A 21,851-nucleotide genomic window follows, 5' to 3' on the forward strand; every position below is an offset into this window, starting at 1 on the left:
TTTCATATGGTATGTGACCATAATACACCTTAGTTTTACTTTTAAGTTTTCCCTGAAATGAACACTAAACACTAGTGCTGGGAAACAGCTGCGTGTGAGTGTCAGTATGTGTGATGTTTATGTTTGAGCAAAGTGGGTGCGGAGGCTAACAGGGCCACGGAGCACATGTGGTGGAAGTGGTTAGTTGCTTTGCAGGCCTCAGCACAGATGACAGGAAACAAGATGTGGGAGCATCTCATCCGGCTGTCCATCTCCGCCTCTTTCCCCGGACTTGGCAGTCAACGATATTTGATTTCACGCAATCTAGAAAGATGTTTGAAGTGGATGGAGAAAGAACGGCACAGAGATTTGGTGTTGGATCAGTCAAGGGTTTCAAATAACAGTCTTTATTTTGGCCCAGGAAACCTTCAAGGGGAAGCTGAAGAGGAATTTGGCCTTATCAGTCAGAAAGTTACATTTAGGGTGTGTACTTGAACACAACTACATTTCCCCTACAAGATGCCTTATTTTTTTATTTATGTTCATGCTGTCATTTTGATTTTCAAGTTTTTAAATTGATTATGCTAGTGTCATTTCACACCATATTATTTTAACAAAGGGTTAGTAAAATCAAGAATTATAAGGACATTATGAATGTAGCCGCGAGGGGCTCTTCTTGTGCCGGTCCCAAGCCCGGATAAATACAGAGGGTTGTGTCAGGAAGGGCATCCGACGTAAAACTTTGGCCAAAACAAACATGCGAATCAAATATATGACTTCGATACCGGATCGGTCGGGGCCCGGGTTAACAACGACCGCCATCGGTGCTGTTGACCTACAGGGTGCCGGTGGAAATTGGACTACTGTTGGTCGAAGAAGGAGAGGAGGAAGGTGTGTTCGTAGGAAGAAAGAGAAGAGGAAAACCACTAGTCTAGGACTTAGAGTAGGGACTTTGAATGTTGGGAGTATGACAGGAAAAGGTAGAGAGCTGGTTGACATGATGCAGAGGAGGAAGGTGGACATACTGTGTGTTCAGGAGACCAGGTGGAAAGGGAGCAAAGCTAGAAGTTTAGGAGCTGGTTTCAATTTGTTTTATCATGGGATAAATAGGAAGAGAAATGGAGTAGGAATTATCGTAAAGGAGGAGTTTGTTAAGAACGTCCTGGAGGTCAAAAGAGTGTCAGATAGGGTCATGAGCCTGAAGTTAGGAATCGAAGGTGTGATGATCAACGTTGTTAGTGGGTATGCACCTCAGGTAGGATGTGAGCTGGAGGAGAAGGAGAACTTTTGGTTGGAACTTGATGAAATGATGCAGAGCATCCCTAGAAGTGAGAGAGTTGTCATTGGTGCAGACTTCAATGGACATGTTGGTGCAGGAAACAGAGGAGATGAGGAGGTGATGGGCAGGTTTGGTATCCAGGAGAGGAACGCAGAAGGACAGCTGGTGGTTGATTTTGCAAAAAGGATGGAAATGGCTGTTGTGAATACTTTCTTCCAGAAGAGGCAGAAACATAGGGTGACCTACAAGAGTGGAGGTAGAAGTACACAGGTAGACTACATCTTGTGTAGACGGTGTAATTTGAAGGAGATCAGCGACTGCAAAGTAGTGGTAGGTGAGAGTGTAGCCAGACAGCATAGGATGGTTGTGTGTAGGATGACTCTGGTGGTGAGGAAGACAAAGAGGCCAAGCGCAGAGCCGAGGACGAAATGGTGGAAGCTGAAAAAGGAAGAGTGTTGTATGGCTTTCAGAAAGGAGTTGAGAAAGGCTCTGGGTGGTGAGGATGTGCTCCCAGATGACTGGACAACTACAGCAAATTTGATCAGGCAGACAGGTAGGACAGTCCTTGGTGTGTCATCTGGAAGGAAAGGAGATAAGGAGACTTGGTGGTGGAATGAGGAGGTGCAGAAGTGGATACAGAGAAAGATGTTAGCTAAGAAGAAGTGGGACACTGAGAAGACTGAAGAAAGTAGAAAGGAGTACAGGGAAATACAGCGTAAGGTGAAAGTAGAAGTGGCAAAGGCCAAACAAGAGGCTTACGATGACTTGTATGCTAGGTTGGACAGTAAGGAGGGAGAGACTGATCTATACAGGTTGGCAAGGAAAAGAGATAGCGATGGGAAGGATGTGCAGCAGGTTAGGTTAATAAAGGATAGGGATGGAAGAGTGTTGACAGATGCCAGCGGTGTGATGGGAAGATGGAAAGAGTACTTTGAAGAGTTGATGAATGAGGAAAATGAGAGAGAACGAAGAGTAGAAGGGGCGACTGTTGTGGACCAGGAAGTAGCAAAGATTAGTAAGGATGAAGTGAGAAGGGTATTGAAGAGGATGAAGAGTGGAAAGGCACTCGGTCCTGATGATATACCTGTGGAGGTATGGAAGTGTCTAGGAGAGGTAGCAGTAGAATTTCTGACTGGGTTGTTCAACAGGATCTTAGATAGTGAGAAAATGCCTGAGGAATGGAGGAGAAGTGTGCTGGTGCCCATTTTTAAGAACAAGTGAGACGTGCAGAATTGTGGCAACTACAGAGGAATAAAGCTGATGAGCCACACAATGAAACTATGGGAAAGAGTAGTGGAAGCTAGACTGAGGGCAGATGTGAACATTTGTTAGCAGCAGTATGGTTTCATGCCAAATAAGAGTACGACAGATGCAGTATTTGCTTTGAGGATGTTGATTGAAAAGTATAGAGAAGGTCAGAAGGAGCTGCATTGTGTCTTTGTTGACCTGGAGAAAGCTTATGACAGGGTGCCCAGAGAGGAACTGTGGTTTTGTATGAGGAAGTCTGGAGTGGCGGAGAAGTATGTTCAAGTGGTGCAGGACATGTATGAGGACTGTAAGACAGTGGTGAGGTGTGCTGTAGGTGTGACGGAGGAGTTCAAGGTGGAGGTGGGACTACATCAGGGATCAGCTCTGATCCCCTTCTTGTTCGCAATGGTAATGGACAGGATGACAGATGAGGTTAGACAGGAATCCCCATGGACTATGATGTTTGCAGATGACATAGTGATCTGTAGTGAGAGCAGGGAACAGGTGGAGGAGAAGCTAGAAGCGTGGAGGTTTGCCCTGGAAAGGAGGGGAATGAAGGTTAGCCGTAGCAAGACGGAGTATCTGTGCGTGAATGAGAGGGACCCAAGTGGAAGAGTGAGGTTACAGGGAGAAGAAACCAAGAAGGTGGAGGAGTTTAAGTATTTAGGGTCAACAGTCCAGAGCAGTGGAGAGTGTGGAATAGAAGTGAAGAAGCGTGTGCAGGCAGGCTGGAGCGGGTGGAGAAAAGTGTCAGGTGTGATGTGTGAAAGAAGAGTTTCAGCTAAAATGAAAGGAAAGGTTTATAAAACTGTGGCGAGACCAGCAATGTTGTTTGGTCTGGAGACAGTGCCACTGAGAAAAAGACAGGAGGCAGAGCTGGAGGTGGCAGAGATGAAGATGCTGAGGTTCTCTTTGGGAGTGACCAGGTTGGATAGGATCAGGAATGAGTACATCAGAGGGACAGCACATTAGAAGCTTTGGAGATAAAGTCAGAGAGGCCAGACTTAGATGGTTTGGACATGTCCAGAGGAGAGAGAGTATATTGGCAGAAGGATGCTGAGTTTCCAAATGGCAGGCAGAAGATCGAGAGGAATACCAAAAAGGAGTTTTTTGAATGTAATTAAAGAGGACATGAAGGTAGTTGTTGTGAGAGCAGAGGATGCAGAGGACAGAGTTAGATGGAGGCAACTGATTCGCTGTGGCGGCCCCTGAAGGGAAAAGTCGAAAGAAGAAGAAGAAGATAAGGACATTATGAATAGGTGGTCATATTTTATGATTTTATGAAATTATTTTAATAAAATTATTTTTCACTGAAGAGGTGAAAACTTCTTATCGGTCTAAAAAAAAAAGTGGTTGTGAACATCCCTACCAAAAAAAATCAATAAAAAAAATCAATGTTTCAAATTGAGCTTTTTAGGACCTTAATTAGATAGAATAGTAACTTTTATATTACAACAATGTTATTTTTTTTTCATGCATTACAAATAGGGGTGTGCCAAAAATATCGATTCATAAAAGAATCAAGAATCTCATTTATTAAGATCGATATTTAATATCCAAATATCAATTTCATTTAAATTAGAAATGAAGAAGAAGGGGAAAAGGCAGTTTTAGCCAACATGCTGTTTTAGTGGAAAAAGGCACTTACAATACGAAATTACTAAATGTTTAAAAAAAAAAAAAAGACACTTCAATGTCTGTATTTGTCATTTTGTTTTGCAAAGCAGGCTGGAGTAGATCATGACAATTTTTTGCATATATGTAAATTGAAGCAGAAATCATTTGTCAATCAAATAATTTTGAATTGAAAATCGTTTGAATCGAGAATCGAAAAAATCTGAATCTGAATTCTGAATCAAATAGTAGACCCAAAAATCGCAATCGAATTGAATCGTGAGAGAGTCAAAGATTCCCAACCCTAATTACAAAAGTCTTGGGGGTTCAAATGCTTCCAACAAAATGTAACTTCATTCAGTAATTTTGCAACTTTACTGCAATTTTTACTATTTGTTGATTAATTTTTATTAATTGTTTTCAGTGCAGCCTTAATATATTTTTATGTATTAGGAAAAAACTATTATTTTATTTATTTATTTATTCTATTTTTATTTTTTATTTTTTTATTTTATTTATTTTTTTACAAAATATGTCTTCATTCACATAATTTTACAACTTTACTCTTGTACCCTTTCAAATTGTAACATGTCATTCTGATTTTCCTTTTTTGTTTTTTCATTATGGGCCTAGTAATATTTTGTAGATGCACTGAAACGATTTTTAGGGGGATAAACTAGTTTTGCTCACCTTTGGTAACACATGATGAGTGTGTTGAGGAAGTTACAGTCATGACCCGACATCAATGATTCAAAGAGAGCAAAACAAAAAATAAAACAATGCAGCTACTTTTCTATAAATCATTAAGCGTGGATGTTTTTATTCTCTGGGTGCGATTATTCTAATCTGTGGTTAGATGTGCCGATTGATGCCATTTCTCCTGAGCCATTTACTGGTCACTTGGTGTTTTATTGAGTCCTCTGGGTGGGGTTTCCATGGAAACAGTGGCTACATCCACTATGAATGTCACAGCCTCTGCTCCAGCTGAGGGCACTTTTACTGAGTTACAAGACAATTGGATCACACAACATGGTGTGGCGTTAATTACATGTTGGACTAAGATAATAATTCATAATCATAGTCTTATAGGGAGATAACCGCATTGTTCTTCAAAAGCATCAACATGACACATAGTATTGGATTATTTCTTCCTGAGAGGGAGATTTCATTGCCTCTGTCACCTGCTTCCTCATGTGGGGTCACTAAGTTAAGTAACCATAAATTATACACAAATTATACTTAGTTTTCCAGTCATGACCAAGATTAAAATACAGTAGTATACTAGGTGTAGGTGTTCAGAAACGTTCATTTTCATGTTTGTAAGCCATTGAAACATTATGCAAAGTTTGTACATTAGCATAGGAAAAAAAAAAAAAAAAAAAAAACTGTACTTGCATATTTCTTGTTCTAACTTCATCAGGTGATGCCGCAGAGTTACTCGTATGATTTGTACATTTTTCTAGTTACCACAGAGGTGATTTTTGATTTAATGAGTGAGTGATTGATATCTTGGTGTCTTAAAAGGCGCAAAGGCAGGGACCGCAGTGATATTGGGGAATGGAACGTCAACATTTCAGTGACAATGATGACCCAGCAGATTTGAGCAAGCAACAAGCAATCTATTACTTGTCCATGCCAAAAAAAAATATATTGTTTGTTTGTTTGTTTGTTTGTTTGTTTGTTTTTTTACTCACAAGGCATTTGAATCGATTCTTGTTGTAGACTGATTCAATGCCCTGAGAATGAAAAAATCTGTATGAATGAGCATATTCTTAACAATAATTTTTACATTATTATCAACCCGAAAACCATCAGATTCTGGCACTCAAAAATTCTGTGACCATGCTGAAAAAAAAACCCAGTTGTAGTTAGCTGATTATGAATTTGTTTTGCTTACTTAGGCCATTGTGTCAGTTGTGACCTAATTATACTGTCAGAATTTTGCTTTGCTAACCTTGCTCTGCACTCTGTACTTGTTTTGTGTTCAGGAATCAATCAGTACATTTTTTTTTTTTTTATAAACTTGGTTGAAATTTTTAAATTCCAACTTTACATTACGAGCTTACCAAATGTGTGTGTTTCTCTTTAAATGTCGTACCTTTAAATTGTACATGATTTTACACAACTACGTGTCCCACAATCCTCAGTGCTATTTGTGAGTGGGCGTTCTTGATAATCAGGTCAACCAATAGTATGCCCTTATTGACGAGCGCGTACTTCGAATCGCAACCCCTTTATCCAATCCTGATGGGGTGTTTTATAGTTTATAAAACTCCAGCCAATAGGACCGTTTGTGGCCACCGCCAGCCAATCATGGTGGGTCTGTGTACGACCAATCAAATCAAATGCAGTGTTTAAACAGTCCGCGTGGGCGGTACTAGGGAGCTTCGAGGCGTACCCAGCAAGGAAGGACTCATGGTGCATTGGTGAGATTTGAATTCGGCCAACAATTTCAAACATTAGTTGATAGTGTTGCTCCAACTTGGAACAGAGAGTGTAATTTGACTACAATTACGCTACCCCAAATAGTTTTAAATTTGACACTGTAGCCGACTTCGACGTGAGGTTTAAATTGCTGCCTGAACGCTGTAAAGTTCGCCGGTGAGAGGATTTAAGATACTGTACATCGAGTACACTTGCAATGAAAGCCGGTGGTAAGTGTTTTAATTAATTAACCTCTTATAGATATGTGTTGTAGCTCGTACATGGGAAAGACGTCTATTAAGAAAATGTTACTATTTGACAGAGTTAGCACTGTTAGCTCGATATACAGGCTAAATAGTGGATATTAACTTATTGGTCTCAGTATTTTTTAAAACCATCGGATCTGTTCAGCGTTTAAATAATCTGAAAGTACACCAGGTGTGTTGGACAGCGTGGAACTTTAATTTAAAGTTGAAAATTCATACCACTCGAGCCACAGGAGGGAAATTTGGGCGCTCATTTGAGCTGACTTGTTGAACTCGCCAGCGAGCTACCAATCCACTCTACACAGTCAGTTTAGGATGTTTTGTTTAAATAGTTTTAAATCTTAATCTCATTATTCAATATAATTAAAATTGGTGGTTTAATGAGGTGTCACAATAGGCTGTTATCGCTGCTTGTGAATGTGTTCGTAAACGTGACAAACTGCCTGCTTTGCCCCACGTAAACTTTAAGAATGGGGGAAATTGTATGATGCAGTCAAATGAAATTTTTCTACAAAGTAAAAATTACACTAAGATGCAACTAAAATATGCAATGATAAAATAACAGTAAGACAGGGGAATAATATGTAACATTTTTGTGAATATGTATTTTTCTGGTGATTGGACTACATTTTGAAATCAAACCATGGAAATGTTCTGACTTGCCACTGCCTTTTTTTGTCATCAGTCCACTGCCATTGCCCAAAATGTTACTCCGTCCCGGTTCGAAAGAGGGTTCGCCTGCGCACGCCAAACATCACCTTGCTGAGTCTGCCTGAGGAGGTCCTTCTCTATGTGTTCCAGTACTTCTCTGCTGAAGACCTACTGTCTGTCAGGGCTGTGAGTCATCATCATGATCATTCTTCAACACACACTTGACAACTCCACGCCACTTTTCACATGCACATTCTTCGCTGTGGCACCCACATTTGTTGCGCTTCAGCGTCTTTGTTAATTGCCCCTGTGTTGACTAAATGAAGCTGTCTTGGTTGCAGGTTCACTCGCAGCTACGTGACATTGTTGACAACCACGCCAGTGTTTGGGCCCGGGCCAGCTTCAGAGACACTTGGCCCTCCCCTGAAAATTTATGGTTATTTGAAAGGTAAAAACAAAAATATCAGTAATTAGTTGACAATTTGTATGTGTTTTCTGTTTCTTACCTTAACAAATATGTCTTTCACAGAGCGGCAGAAAAAGGGAATTTTGAAGCGGCCGTCAAGTTAGGGATTGCTTATTTGTACAACGAAGGACGTAAGTTAAATGCAATTTGTTCTGTGACGCTGGTCAAATTGAAAATAAATGTTTTCCATTCTATGATCAATTATTAAAGAATCTACTCCTGGACCAAACTGTCACTGTAAAAACAAAAATGTTTATTAACCCTTTACAAAATTTTCTGTGAAAATATTCCTCAAGCAAAACTTGGTGGTTCAATCAAAAATAGTATGAAAATAGTGGCTCATCTGTTGAGTTGTCTTATGACAACAAATTACAGTGGAACACTCCAAAAGTGCTACAAGTTAGAGTTTGACTAAATGTCCCTCCAGCATAACTTAGTTAAGCCATTTATTGCGAGGCTTGTTTTATATAATAACAATAAACATTACAGTGAAATACAGTGTTCCCTCGCTATAACGCGGTTTACGTGTCGTGGACCTCGCTGTTTCACAGATTTTTTTTTTTGATTTTTTTTTGGGTGCAATTTTGCATGCATTATTATTATTTTTTTTACAGTAATGTACCAATTTTATCAAATTTATGAAGGTTTGAGCGTTTAGAATGTTTAAACGAGAGAAATGTGAGAAAAAGTAAATGCCTCAATGAGAAAAGTGTATAAACTGTGTGATGAGAGGTTTTAAACATTTATAATGAACAAACATTTATAATAAATGTAAAACATAAAGTTAACTACTTCGCGGATTTCATTTATTGCGGGTATGTTTTGGAACCTAAACCCAGCGGAAAATGAAGGAACACTGTACCCTAAAAGTGGTGTAGTCTGGGCTTCAGCCATGATGAAAAAAAAACTTGGAATTCAACCATCAATTGCTAAGATCCACTGTGTACAGTGTTCCCTCGTTTTCCGCTGGGGTTAGGTTCCAAAAATACCCACAATAAATGAAATCCGCGTAGTAGTTAGCTTTATGTTTTACATTTATTATGAATATTTTGCCTCTAAAACCCCTCACCACACAATTTATACACTTTTCTCATTGAGGCATTTACATTTTCTCACGTTTCTCTCGTTTAAACATTCTCAATGTTCAAACCATGATTTTTCTTATAAAATACATCCATTACTATTTAAAAAAAATGCATGCAAAATTTCACTCAAATCAGCGAGACTGCAGAAAGTGAACCGCGTTATAGCGAGGGAACACTGTAATCCCAAATGTTCCTGGGGAAAGTATCTTTAGTGAAACAGAACTTAAATCCATTTTACTGCATGACATGAGATCATGTAAATTCAATTCAATTCAATTTTATTCCGTACTCATGGTCCACTCTTCAAAAAAACAAAAAACAAACAAGACAAGCAAAAAAACAAAACAACAACAAAAACATACAAAGGTTAAGAAAAATACAGTTACACATTAAGAAGACAGGCATACGATTTAATGGGAAAAAATATGGAAGTCAACCAGCGTCACGGATCTTGTTCATCTTATGTGGTGCCTGCTACAGATTAAGAGGTTGAGATAACGGTATTCCCCGCAACAGCGCTACTGAGCGACGAGGGCCGCGCGGATGTGTGCGGGCGGAAAGCCTCTCGCTTCTTCAGCCTCACCGAGAGCCTACGCTCCCCCACCACTGACCCCTTCAGCTGGCTGTTCATCAGGCCGCCGTGGTCACCCACTAGCAGCTGCTGCAAGGCGGTCGTCTTTGAACGCCTCAAGGCCGAGTGCAACGATAACAAGGTGGGTTTTGGAAAGTGTGCGGCCATAAAGTTGTAGACAGGGGGTCTTGTCTTTACGCCTGTGCACCGAAAGTTACAACATGAAGTGCAATAAAATGTGATATAAAACTTAATGGTAATGAAATTGAACGAGTTGCCGCACGTCATATTTGCTTAAGTTTGGGGAAATGCATATAAAAGAAATATAGACACAATTATTCCATCCATCCATCCATCCATCCATTTTCTTAATCGCTTGCTCCTCACAAGGGTCGCTGGGGGTGCTGGAGCCTATCCCAGCTGTCTTTGGGCAGTAGGCGGGGTACACCCTGAACTGGTTGCCAGCCAATCGCAGCAATTATTACGGTAAATTACAGAAAAAAAAAAGGTTATTAGAATAATTACAGAGAAAACTAACTAATATTTATAGGATCTGGTATTTTAAAATTGATGGATATTGTGTGTTTGAAGACACTGGGAATGTTTTTTTTTTTTGTGTGTGTAGTGGATAGCCTATCTGTTTGTATTCAGAATTTCTTTAAATTAAGAGAAGGATGTATAATTTAAGGGGTTTATTGATATTTGAATGATATAAAGTGAGGAACAACATTCATTCAAATAGGCTTTCTGTGGTGTGGTATTACATTTTAATTTAAATGACTGTTACACTGGTGTACTGTGTAAATCTCAAAGCAGTTGAGTATGGAAAAACAATTTATCGATAAATGACAAATATAACAAATATATGTAAGTGCACTCAATTAACCATTTATTTAAGAGTGATTTAATTAAATACAATTTAAAATCTGCATTTAGATTGTAATCTTTTTGTTAATCAAATTTTCTGCTGGTTTAATTTCTGAATTTCTTTACGATTTATATATATATATATATTTATTTATTTATTTATTTTTAAATAGTTTAGTTTTTTTTTTTTTAAAAGGGTTTAAGTGTTTTGTTTTTTTCCTTTCATCTTTGTTTTCCCAGGAGAAGAAGGGCCCATTGTTGTACTGCTTGGCAAGAGTGTTACAGCTGTTTGAGGTGAGTCTTACATCACTCTCTGTCCAGGTGTGGTCAGTGCAGTATCTATTGGCCTTCCAGTTCATTCAAAGAAATTGCAGGCATGACAAAGCACTTCTAATTAGATCAGTATCAGAGCTAAAGACTTTGAATTTTGTGAGTGATGCTCCATGCTCCCATCTTTCTCTAGGAGGATGACAAACATGCTGAAGCCGTATCCATGTTGGAAGAGTCTTCACGTTGGGGTTGTTTGCAGAGCTCCTATCTTGTTTGGGAGCACAACCGCAAAGCTGCTGTGAGTTTTCACTACTCTGACAGTGAATTTTCTGTTTCACAGGCACTTAAAATACATGACAATAGAAAGATACAATTCAAACATTATCAACTGGTGAAAAGTTGTTACATTTCAAATAAATGAATAGCAATCCAAATGAAAAAGTCCACTTCTGCTATTATAAAGTAAAACTTTGTTTATTGATGAGCTTATCTTCTTAACTGTGACTGACTAAAGCCTGATTTCTGCCTCCACGTTTGCTCTCGCGTTAATGACCGGCGTAGATCATGTGATCTACGCGAGCCATGAATTTTAAGTGCCGCGTAGCTCGTGGCCGGCTGCGGTGCACACATCGCCAATCCTTGCACACCGTAGATGGCGGGGCATAGCTCGCTCGTGATTGGTCCGTTCGATGGCGTACTCGGCTTTTTTTTTTCTTTTTCTCTCTCACTGCCCCCTTGCCCAGATAGTTTCCGTGAAGGCAACTGTTTGGTGGCGCAAATCGACTTGCTGCTCGGAAACCACGGCTGTGCATGTGGATATGTGTCTGGGACGAGAGGCGGAAAACAAAAAAAAAAAACAAAAAAAACCTGTTCGCTAAGCGCGTGGCTGTAGTGTTTTGGCGAGTTTAAGGCCGATATCGGTGCAAATTAGCAATAAATAATTGCCACGGTGATGAGCCGACTCTCTCCCCGGCTTTGTTTCGTGTTTCTGAATTAAATTGAACTTCCTGAATTCGTCATAAAATGCAGAGGAATCTCCACTCTGTGGCGTCCCAGCCGTAGCGACAGCCCGACTTGGAGTCACCACAGCAGACACCAATGTGTATTGTGATGTGTATTGCGCACAAGTTGGAAGGCAAACTCACGAGCGGAGCGCCGCCGTAACGTCTCCGCGTGAGCCTCAAGCAGAAGTATACTGAGGCCAGTACGGTTGGAACTGTGGAACACAGAAAATTGAATTTCAAATTGCTACTGCCACCTGTGGCCAAAAAATGAAGCTGCATTTTCCCTTCTTTACATACACAATGCGCACATGCCATCACATCTGCACACAGAGGGTGGGCAATTTGAAACCGAATCAGGTCTTAAAAATATTGGCCAGAGGCTTGCACGAGTTCCCATTATGAACAGCTAAGGTGATAATCCAGTAATTAAAAAATCTTTCTGTCATAATGGTAAAATTAAAAGACTACTAAACATGGTTTTGGGCAAATTGTTACAAAGCTTTAATCCCCAAATTATTCATACCCTGATCAAATTATGAATTCAAATTAATTTCACGACGAGTTGAGTTGTGGATATTAATGCAATAATAATTGCAATTTTAATTGGATTTTTATTAGATTGCTCTATTTGTCTTAGATGTTTCACCTCTCCCCTGAGAAGGCTTCATCAGTTTATGCTACAATGCTTGGTTCAGACAGGCCAGCCTGAGTTGTTGTGGAATCCCCAACTATTTATGCTCCAGGTTGGTGTGCCACACCACTGGAAATGGTATCATTCTTTTGGGGTGCAAATAGGGCTGGGAAATATGGATTGAATGTGTTCTTTTTTTTTTTTAGGGCTGTCAGTTTAATGCATTAATTAATTACGCCGCAAATTAATGCATGAGAATTAACAGAATTAACGCTGGTCCCACAGGAAAGCCATTTGGCTTTGCTTTATAGAATACCCAAAGGGCAGCCCAGTGTCCGGAGTGTCTTAGTTTTGGATTAACATCCAAACACAGGTGTGACCAGCTCTACCATTTGGCTTTTCTAATTTCAATACCAATAGGGCAGTTGGCTGCACTCTTATCCAACTCAAAGTGACCCTTGGCTTCTGGATGAGGGATGGATGAATGGATGGATGTGAATTCATTTAGTCGGGTCCCATGAATGTGAAGTGAAATCTGATTGAATTTAGCCCTGCCACTCTGCAGAAACACTCTCAATAAAATGAGTGATGGTAGTGTTAATTTTATCAGCTATTTCCAATCTCAGCCATTATCAGCCATTTTTAGTCTGCAGTTTCAATCCCGCTTGTTAATTTTTAATATAGTTAATCAAGCTCATCTTGTTTTTTTTTGTCGACTACAAATCTAGAATTTTTGTCATTATTTTAGTCCAAGAAAGCATAATTTTATTTGTCTAGTTTTAGTCAACAAAAATGGTCAACATTTTAGTTAGGAAACAATTATTTTACCCCTGTAAATTTTTTTTGTCAGCAGATGATAACATATCGAACATATCAGATCTCAAAGTGGCTACTATGGCTCCATGCTACAATAAAAATATAAAAATTCTTAAAAATTGAAATTATATGGTGGTAAAACTAATTTTCAAGGAATTTTTCAAGTTTTTGTGTACATTGTGACTTGTAATGTAGTAAGGCTGGGTTTAAAATATCGCTCTTTCGATATCGTATCGATACGCCTTGTCATTTCCCAATATCAATACATAAAACCATGTATCGATATATCGATACACGCACACACACACCCCCACACACCCCAACACACACAAACGTTCCCGAGCCCGCGTCACTTAGAGGGAGCACTTACAGGGAGGAAGCCAGTATCGTCTCCCCACCCACCCCCTCCCCTCAACTACCAATGAAACATTTGCACAAAAACTGTCACAACAATGTTGTGAGTGTCAGTGTTTTTTCTCACTTTATTTACACAGCCTGTACTTTGGTTGTAATTGATTTAAATTATTATTTTTATTAGGCCATGTTAAATAAAACAGATTATTAATGTAACTGCAATGGATTCAATTATTAATGTAAATATTTATATTTTTACTAATGCATTAAATTAGAGCAAGAAGATTCTATTATTTGCAGCATTGGTACTTTTGACTGTCTAAAATAGGTGCTGCATGAATTCCTCAACTGAAATGAAAATCCTTGTGAATCGAATCGAATTGGGCCCTTGTGAATCGAATAGAATCGAATCAATTTGTAAAATCTGAATCGATACCCAGCCCTATAATGCAGTGTAATGTTCAATCTTGTTTACATCCATGCTCCTTCCAGCAGTGCCGTAAATGCTTATTTGCGGAAGATGCTATACCCCGTCGTTGATGCAGTTACTTTAGCCTTCATTTGTTCTTCATACAATGTAAGTGTAACAAAATAATATTCTCTTGGAATGCATGGATTACAGTTGGCCAACCATCTTAGGTCTACTTTAGCTTTTTAACACTGATTGTGACGTTATGGTGATGCTGAGCGTTGAAGACAACTTTACCAAAAAAACAAAAACAAACAAACAAAACAAAACAGCTTTTCAGGTGGACATTCGACAGGCAAAACATTTTCATGCTCAGAATTCCTACTTGGATGCTTTTAAGTATGGCACAAATCTTGCATACGGTCAATGTTTTCTTCCAGATTTTTATTTCCCTCTCGAACACATTTTGTATTGTTACTGATCACGTGTCTATGGCTGTACGTATTGATATTGCATTATTGCCTAGCCCTATAACGACAAACAACCATCATTATGAGATTCCTGGCAGAGAGTCCGCTGTCTATCAATAAGTCGTTGCGGGAAAAAAGGTAGGGGTCTGCAGTATCTCTGCGGTCACAGGCGAGCGGACTGTGTTTTTGTTGTTTGTCGGAGGCAAAATCATTGAGTGTCTGGGGACTTTTTGAAAGGACAGCATTCTATGTGTGGGATAGGTATTGTCATAAGCCACCTCTTGTGTTTACACATGGTCTTTCCAGCTTCACGTAGATGCTTTCTCTCACTCCTCAAGAATATGTGCATTTTTTTGTCCGCAAAAGAGTGCTCCTTCTCTTTGGGGTGCAGTTACACAGCTGAGTCTTCACCAGAAAAGTGTCTGTGTTGTGCAATGTGCCTGCACAGTGGTTGGTTGGTTTCTCCATTATGTGTCTGTGCGTTCCTCATTGCACTTGGCTGCATACACCACAAGATTGCTTTTCTGTGAATGGTGTGTCAGGTCTTTGGTGGGATGTATCAGCCTTTGTTCTCAGTGTGTTGCCAAGTTTGAAGTCTGCCGTAATGTTAGTTAAAAATCCTTCTGCGTTTCTCAGACAGTCCTGAAACTGTACCTATAGAATGACAAGACTGTTGCATCGGTCAATCTTTTCCCTCCCTTTCACCTTCTTCGGGTCCGACAGTGTAAGACTTAGGGGTGTTAAAAAACAATCGATTCGGCAATATATCGCGATACTACAGCACGCAATTCTCGAATCGATTCAATAGGCAGCCGAATCGATTTTTTAATATCCATTTTTGATGGAAAAATATTCAACAAAACGTCTAAATTTCACACCTTAAGCATGGAAGAATGTTATATTAATAGAACATTAAGCCTTAATATTTTTATTTCAACGCTGTTCAAACATGAAAAATTTTACAACCTGTTTGTTAAATACAGTAGCTTACAGTTATAAGACTGAAGTTTGAGATCAATAAATAATACATTTTCATACAAATCTTACAATGTACATGTATAAGTTTACTGAATGGTATTTTCTAAATTTGAGTAAAAAAAAATCGCAACAATCCACTTGTAAATTCATATCGGGATTAATTGGTATCGAATCGAATCGTGACCTATGAATCGTGATACGGATCGAATCGTCAGGTACTAGGCAATTCACACCCCTAGTAAGACTTATAGTGTCATGTGTAATGTGGGGGGTTGAAGTCGGTCAATATTAAAAGATCTAATAGCAGCAGATTACATCGGCTGGCCGATTTAATTGGTCAGGCCACCAGAGTTTTTTTGTACAGTACATCTTTTGTATATTTACTAATATCAAACTAGTAAAATAGGAATTTTGAATATTCAATTGATGAATTGGGAAGGAGTGACTACTTTTGGACATGGACCTTTTTGCTAAAAAAAAAAAAAAAAAAAAAAAAAAGGCAGATTTCTTTTCAAGTGAATATTTCTACATGTCTTGACTCAAGTCATTTCCAGCTAAAAGCTGAATACAATATATTTTAGTTCAAGATTTGGCTTGGCATGACACATTTTTTGGCTTATTGATATATATACAAAGAGCTGTTTTCCCACAACACGGCAAAAGACAAATTTAAAAATGATCGCCGATGCCATTCATTGCATACTGGCTATTAATTTTTGTTGAACACGTTTGAATGGAATAGGTAAATTGTTTTAACAAGATAAAGTTGTACAAATGTCATTTGTTTCAGAACAATCGAAATATATGTGTAGCGTTTAGAAAAAGAGCTCTTCAAATGTAATTTACAACATAATCGGAAAAGCATCTAAATTGGTCTTGTGTGTTATAATTGACTGCATAAAAGGTGTATGAACTTGTTGGCGCCTTTCAAAAATGTTATTCAGTAAGTTACACCCTAAAACAAACACCAATTTTGCATTGATTTTCTTTTTTGGGGACACGTGTTATTTGTTTTTCTCTTGTGACTTGTAGATGTCAGATCCAGGCAGGTACCTTGAGTGTATTCGAACCCTCAGGGACTGCGCTGCAAGAGGATGCTGGGAAGCACAGGTGTGTGCACAGGAATGTGTGTCCAGTTGATGTGACTCACCTTAATTTTAAAAATTAAGCTTCTGTAGTGTTTTTTTTTTTTTTTTTTTTTTTAAAGCTCTCTGGTAGTCTATTTACAAAATAAATAAGTAAATAAACTAGTGCTGTCAAAGTTAAAACGTTAACTAACTAATTAATTAATCACAAAAAATTATCACATTAATCAAGTATTAAAAAGGATCCTTTAGCTTGACAGCAGATGGCTATATTAAAGGTAGCACAGGTTGTGTTTGAACAATAAACATAACATGCATTAAAGTGAAGCATTTAATAAATGTTTGCGTGTGACATTCAGAATATTTGTTCATGTCAAACTATTGGGGTCATTTTTTTTCCACTTTAAATTATGCAAGTAATTAACTGATTAGAGAAAGAGGAGGATGAGACGTCCTCTTAACATTAAATGCTGAAAAAATTAACACATAAGAGGTGCATTTTAAATTTGGCGGGCAAAAAATGTTGATAAAAAGCCTTTTTAATTAAGCGATTCATCGTGATTAATCAAAATTTTAAGATGCGGTTCATCTGACTAAAAAATCTAATCGTTCGACAGCCCTAAAATAAACAAACATACGGTGATGATGAATTATGAGAAGAATCAACCAGTTTGTAGATCATAATAAGACAATCAGCATTGTTCTGCTCCTTCTGGTGTGTGCATGTCATGGCCGCCACAAGGACGTGCAATTCATGCAGACACAAAGATGACTGTCAGGTCTGTAAGATACCATAATATTCCTTGTTTTACAGAGGATAAAGACTATATGCATGTGAGTTCTATTTTCTGTACATGTCTTGCTCCAATTATAGTGTGCTAATTAGAGGTGCAACGATTAAGCAACATCTAAGCTAATATCAAATTAATCAAATTATTTTTGATAATGCATTAATCATTAATCATTCTCCAAATCCTCAGAATTTCAGCTTCTTGACAGTAAATATTTTCAGATTTCTTTTGTCCCCTATGAAAGCAGACTAATTGTCATCATGTTGAATCAAAATAAGACATTTACAAACATTTACTTTTACTTACTTATGTCTATTTTATGATGTTGTGGACCAAGCCAGACAGCAAATCATAGAATAATGCTAGTGGACTTCCTGTTTTTGAATAATAAAATGGTATTTCAAACACGTTTCTAAAATTGGATTAATCTATTAATCAAGAGATGAATCGATTATTTAAATAACTGTTCGTTGTAGCCCTAGTTCAAATATATAATTCTAGTTTTGTTATCTTATTGGTTGATTTTTGATATGCATTTTAGCATTAAATTACCGGACTTTTGCACGACAAAGTTATGTGGTTTGGTTAAATGCACAGTGTAGCAAACTTCAACTGGTGTTATTTTTTTTTTTTTGTTTTTTTTTTTTTTTCAGCAATTGTTCACTATCTGGCAAACTGCTGCTTGTTGTGTTAAGTTCTGTGTGACCATGCACTGCCCATAACACAAATTTTTACTTGTAACTTAAGATCTAAAATCGGTCGAGTGACAACTCGCCTCCCTAAAAATTCATTAAGTTGCGTCACTCTTCAAATGTGTGTACTAATCCACAGTGTTGTCCTTTTTTAATGTAGGTCCCTAACAGCTTGCCTCTGTCTGTGCAGATCTCCCTGGCCAAAGTTTGCAGCAGTGGCAATCCACTGGGTTTAGAGGCTAAAGCCTGCTCAGACTTGGTGTCCCAACTTTTCAACACCTCCCAAGAGGCAGAGCGGCGCGGCAATCACAGTATCCTCGGACAGGGCATTAAGGACAGCATGAGGTAATGGCAAATCCTCCACGATAACGTGATCCCGTCACTGGCCTCTCGATCCTCACTCTCTCCCTTTTTTTTGGTCTCACTCTGTAGGTACATTCTGGTGGATTGGCTGGTAGAGGTGACCACCATGAAGGACTTTTCCAGCCTGACACTGCACGTGACCGTTGGCTGCGTGGACCGCTACTTGGCGCTACGCTCCGTTCCCAAGGTTCGTCTTCAACTGCTGGGTATCGCCTGCATGGTGGTTTGTACACGGTAAGAATTCAAATGACTTGCGTGTTATCCCTTTTTAGGGTTTTTCCTCGCTCAAATTTAGGTAGAGGTATAATGTAGAAACAAAAAGCTGATTTTTAAAAATGGCTTCTTTTTTATTTAACCTTGGTAGCTACATCAGTAAGGATATTCTTACCATAAGAGAAGCAGTGTGGCTCACGGACAACACCTACAAGTATGAAGACCTGGTCCGAATGATGGGAGAGGTCGTCTCTGTGCTGGGCGGGAAGATCAGGGTGAGTCTAACGCCTCTCAAAAAGCACACTGTTTTTTATTAGTGTTTTCCCCCAATTTCTGTATAAAAAATGAAAAAAACAAACAAACATTTTTTTGGATAGCATTGTTAAAAACATGTCTAATGAAAAATCTGAATTTTCAGATTAAGAATTTTGTTTTCATTCAAATGATACGAAATCATTTTATGACTTCTTTGTCTTTCCTTCGTGCTGAGCCAAACGGCATTCCAGGGCTCCATGAAACATTTACATCTGCAACGTTCGCATTCGGACCCGTTTCTTATCACCGACAGCGGCCCACCCCCACCCAACCAGTTGTTAAATGTTCGTCGGCGTTCTGTGTGAACGAAGTAAACATAAACGTCACAGCTCTTTTAGATCACCAAACCCGCTCCCCTCAACCGCATCCCAGCGCCGTTGTTAACAAAAATCTTACCGGAAACACGGAATTTAATACACATAAATTTCTCTTTTATTTTAATAATAGTCTGATGATCTTTAAGCTCACTACCTATTGATTGGTTACTGTTGCTTTCACGCCATAATCATCGAGTCCTTGGCTGGGCCCGACACGGAGTTGACCACTGGGGCTGGGAATCTTTGACTGTCTCACGATTCGATTCGATTACGATTTTTGGGTCTACGATTCGATTTAGAATCAATTTTCGATTCTTGATTCGAACGATTTCCGATTCAAAATTATTTGATTCACAAATGATTTCTGCTTCAATTTACAGATATACAAAAAATTGTCATGATCTACTCCAGTCTGCTTTGTAAGACAAAATGACAAATAGAGACATTAAAGGGCCTTTTTTTTTTTTTTTTAAACATTTATTAATTTTGTATTCTAAGTGCCTTTTTCCACAAAAACAGCATGTGGGCTACAACTGCCTTTTCCCCTTCTTCTTCATTTCTAATTTAAATAAAATCGATTTTTGGATATTAATTTCGATTCATAAATGAGAATCTCGATTCTTTTATGAATCGATTTTTTGGCACACCCCTATTGACCACACGTGGATTTGTGATTGATTTTTTTTTTTTTTTTTTTTTTTTTTTTTTTACATTTCTGATTGTCTGCCCCAACCCTATTCCTCAGAATACCATGGAGGAAAAATCCCTGTTAATGTACCCACACCTCAGGATAATCATTTTGCATAAACCGATAATTTCTTGTCTTTTGTTGACAGATGTGATCAGTAGGAAGAGAAAATTTTCCTTCTGCCATATGCAAGTGTACCTAATAAAGTGGTTTAAAAGTCTATATAAAGGGTAGTTCGTACACTACGTTGTTTTAGGCGACTACAGCAGTTTGTGTCCTATTTAAAGCGATGTTTGCATCTATAATCTGCCAAAAAATGCAGTGAACAAAACGCTAATTGGAGTTTATTCTGTACGCTCCACCTCAGAGCCCCACACTTCTGGACTATGGTGAGGTGCTGCTGTCCCTCCTCCCCTTGGAGCGACGGACCACGCACCTCTTCAGCTACATCTGTGAGCTGTGCCTTCTCTACTCCACCCTGGCGACGACCCCCGCTAAGATGGCCTGCGCCGTGCTTCTGCTCACGAGAGCGCTGCATCACTACGGTAAAGCGCGGTCCGTCCTGCCCGGTTGAAGAGCCACATTTGTCGTTTTACTCGTATGATTGATTCATTTTATTTTGTGTATGCAGTACCTGTCTGGCCCATTCAGTTGGTGGACTACACCGGCTTCTCCAAGCAAGACCTCACCCAGCTTGCTGCGCTGCTTTATGTCAAGTGGTAAGCCGCTCTGGAGGAGCACAATCACTCACTATTGTGCAGCCCTGCTTCACACAAGAATGCTTTTCCCCACCAGGATCCTGGTTGATATATGCCTTCTTTGTACTGTTCGCTGCTTTCACTACAACCTATAATTTCCGTAGTTGCCCAGGAAACAGTCTGCGTTGATGGATTTTATTTTGTTGTTGAAAAGTAGTTTAATTGCATCTCTCCGGTAAAAGCGCTGAATGTATGCTAGGCTTAGTTGATCTGAATTCTCTTAATGCTACTTCAAACATTCCTTGTGCGACCAATAAGAATTTTGTGATGGCGACTTGAACAAGGAACAAAGTCAGCGATGCAAAGAGGATTGTGCCCTCCACCTTATGTCAGCTCCTTCGCTTGGCATTAGTGACACAGAACATTGTAAAGTAATGACCACTGATCAGTAATGTGCCTCTCAGCACGTTCAATAACGTTTGACTCATGAGCTATAAGGTTGTTTAACGTTGGCTGGCGATTAACCTGAATACTAAAACATATTGGGGGCGGGCATATAACTGGCAGATGGAGTGGGAGGCCACTCTAACTCCATGTTTGGTGAGCGTTGAGGTTTGTCACAAAGAGTGCATGAAGGCCATTTTCTTGACTGTTTTGTCCAATTTCCTTCCTCAGTTTGACTCAAGATGCTCCCAAAGATTACCGACACATGTCGCTCACTGGCGTGAAGCAGCGCTTCGAAGATGACATCTACCAGCACATCAGCAGGGAGAAAGTACATGCACCTTAACAGTCTCTTCAATCTCCCAAAATATTGTACTGTGTAAATATATTTATGAACAAGGCTTAAAGAATTGTTTACTTTCCAAGGTGATGGATTATAAGGAGCTGTGTCACATTCTTGAGATTCCTGAAGTGGAACCTAAGTTAGAGCCTCCCAGTCCCACTGGCCAACCAGCAGACATCCACGCCTTCCTTGCCTCGCCTTCCAGCACCAGTAAAAGGTACCGCACATACATTCTCATCACAGTAGAGTTACATGATGTGAACAAGCAATTTCATAATCAGTTTCTGGAATAATAAACTTCTTCAAATAAGAACTTTACAGCGCTGTAAAATGCCACAAGATGGTGCCGAAGGCCTCGCTGAGAGGAAAAAAGTAATTGGAGTAAAAAAATAAAATAAAATAATAATATATATAAATATATATGTGTGTGTATATGTATGTATGTATATATATGTATGTATATATGTATGTATGTGGATATATATATGTATATATATGTGTGTGTATATATATATATATA

General features: G+C 38.9%; 1 protein-coding gene and 1 long non-coding RNA gene across 3 annotated transcripts in view; one reads left to right on the top strand and one right to left on the bottom strand.

Moving 5' to 3' along the window:
* Positions 1-21,851, bottom strand: part of LOC144002387 (uncharacterized) — a 258,898-nt gene that overhangs the window by 150,889 nt on the left and 86,158 nt on the right. The window lies entirely within an intron of this gene.
* Positions 1-21,851, top strand: part of ccnf (cyclin F) — a 64,663-nt gene that overhangs the window by 33,644 nt on the left and 9,168 nt on the right. The window contains exons 1-15 of one of the 2 annotated variants that reach the window (XM_077497294.1): positions 6,508-6,774; positions 7,496-7,647; positions 7,803-7,909; positions 7,991-8,058; positions 9,529-9,725; positions 10,691-10,744; positions 10,914-11,018; positions 16,415-16,492; positions 18,141-18,295; positions 18,383-18,547; positions 18,678-18,801; positions 20,214-20,391; positions 20,478-20,565; positions 21,220-21,319; positions 21,415-21,548. In XM_077497294.1, coding sequence (XP_077353420.1) covers positions 6,762-6,774; positions 7,496-7,647; positions 7,803-7,909; positions 7,991-8,058; positions 9,529-9,725; positions 10,691-10,744; positions 10,914-11,018; positions 16,415-16,492; positions 18,141-18,295; positions 18,383-18,547; positions 18,678-18,801; positions 20,214-20,391; positions 20,478-20,565; positions 21,220-21,319; positions 21,415-21,548 — 1,718 coding nt within the window. In that variant the 5' untranslated portion in view covers positions 6,508-6,761. Of the gene's footprint in view, positions 1-6,507; positions 6,775-7,495; positions 7,648-7,802; positions 7,910-7,990; positions 8,059-9,528; positions 9,726-10,690; positions 10,745-10,913; positions 11,019-16,414; positions 16,493-18,140; positions 18,296-18,382; positions 18,548-18,677; positions 18,802-20,213; positions 20,392-20,477; positions 20,566-21,219; positions 21,320-21,414; positions 21,549-21,851 lie in introns of those variants that run through there. The other variant, XM_077497285.1, reaches the window with a different exon arrangement.

The sequence above is a fragment of the Festucalex cinctus genome, chromosome 1, assembly GCF_051991245.1.
Source record: "Festucalex cinctus isolate MCC-2025b chromosome 1, RoL_Fcin_1.0, whole genome shotgun sequence".
In the NCBI taxonomy this organism is placed as follows: Eukaryota; Metazoa; Chordata; class Actinopteri; order Syngnathiformes; family Syngnathidae; genus Festucalex; species Festucalex cinctus.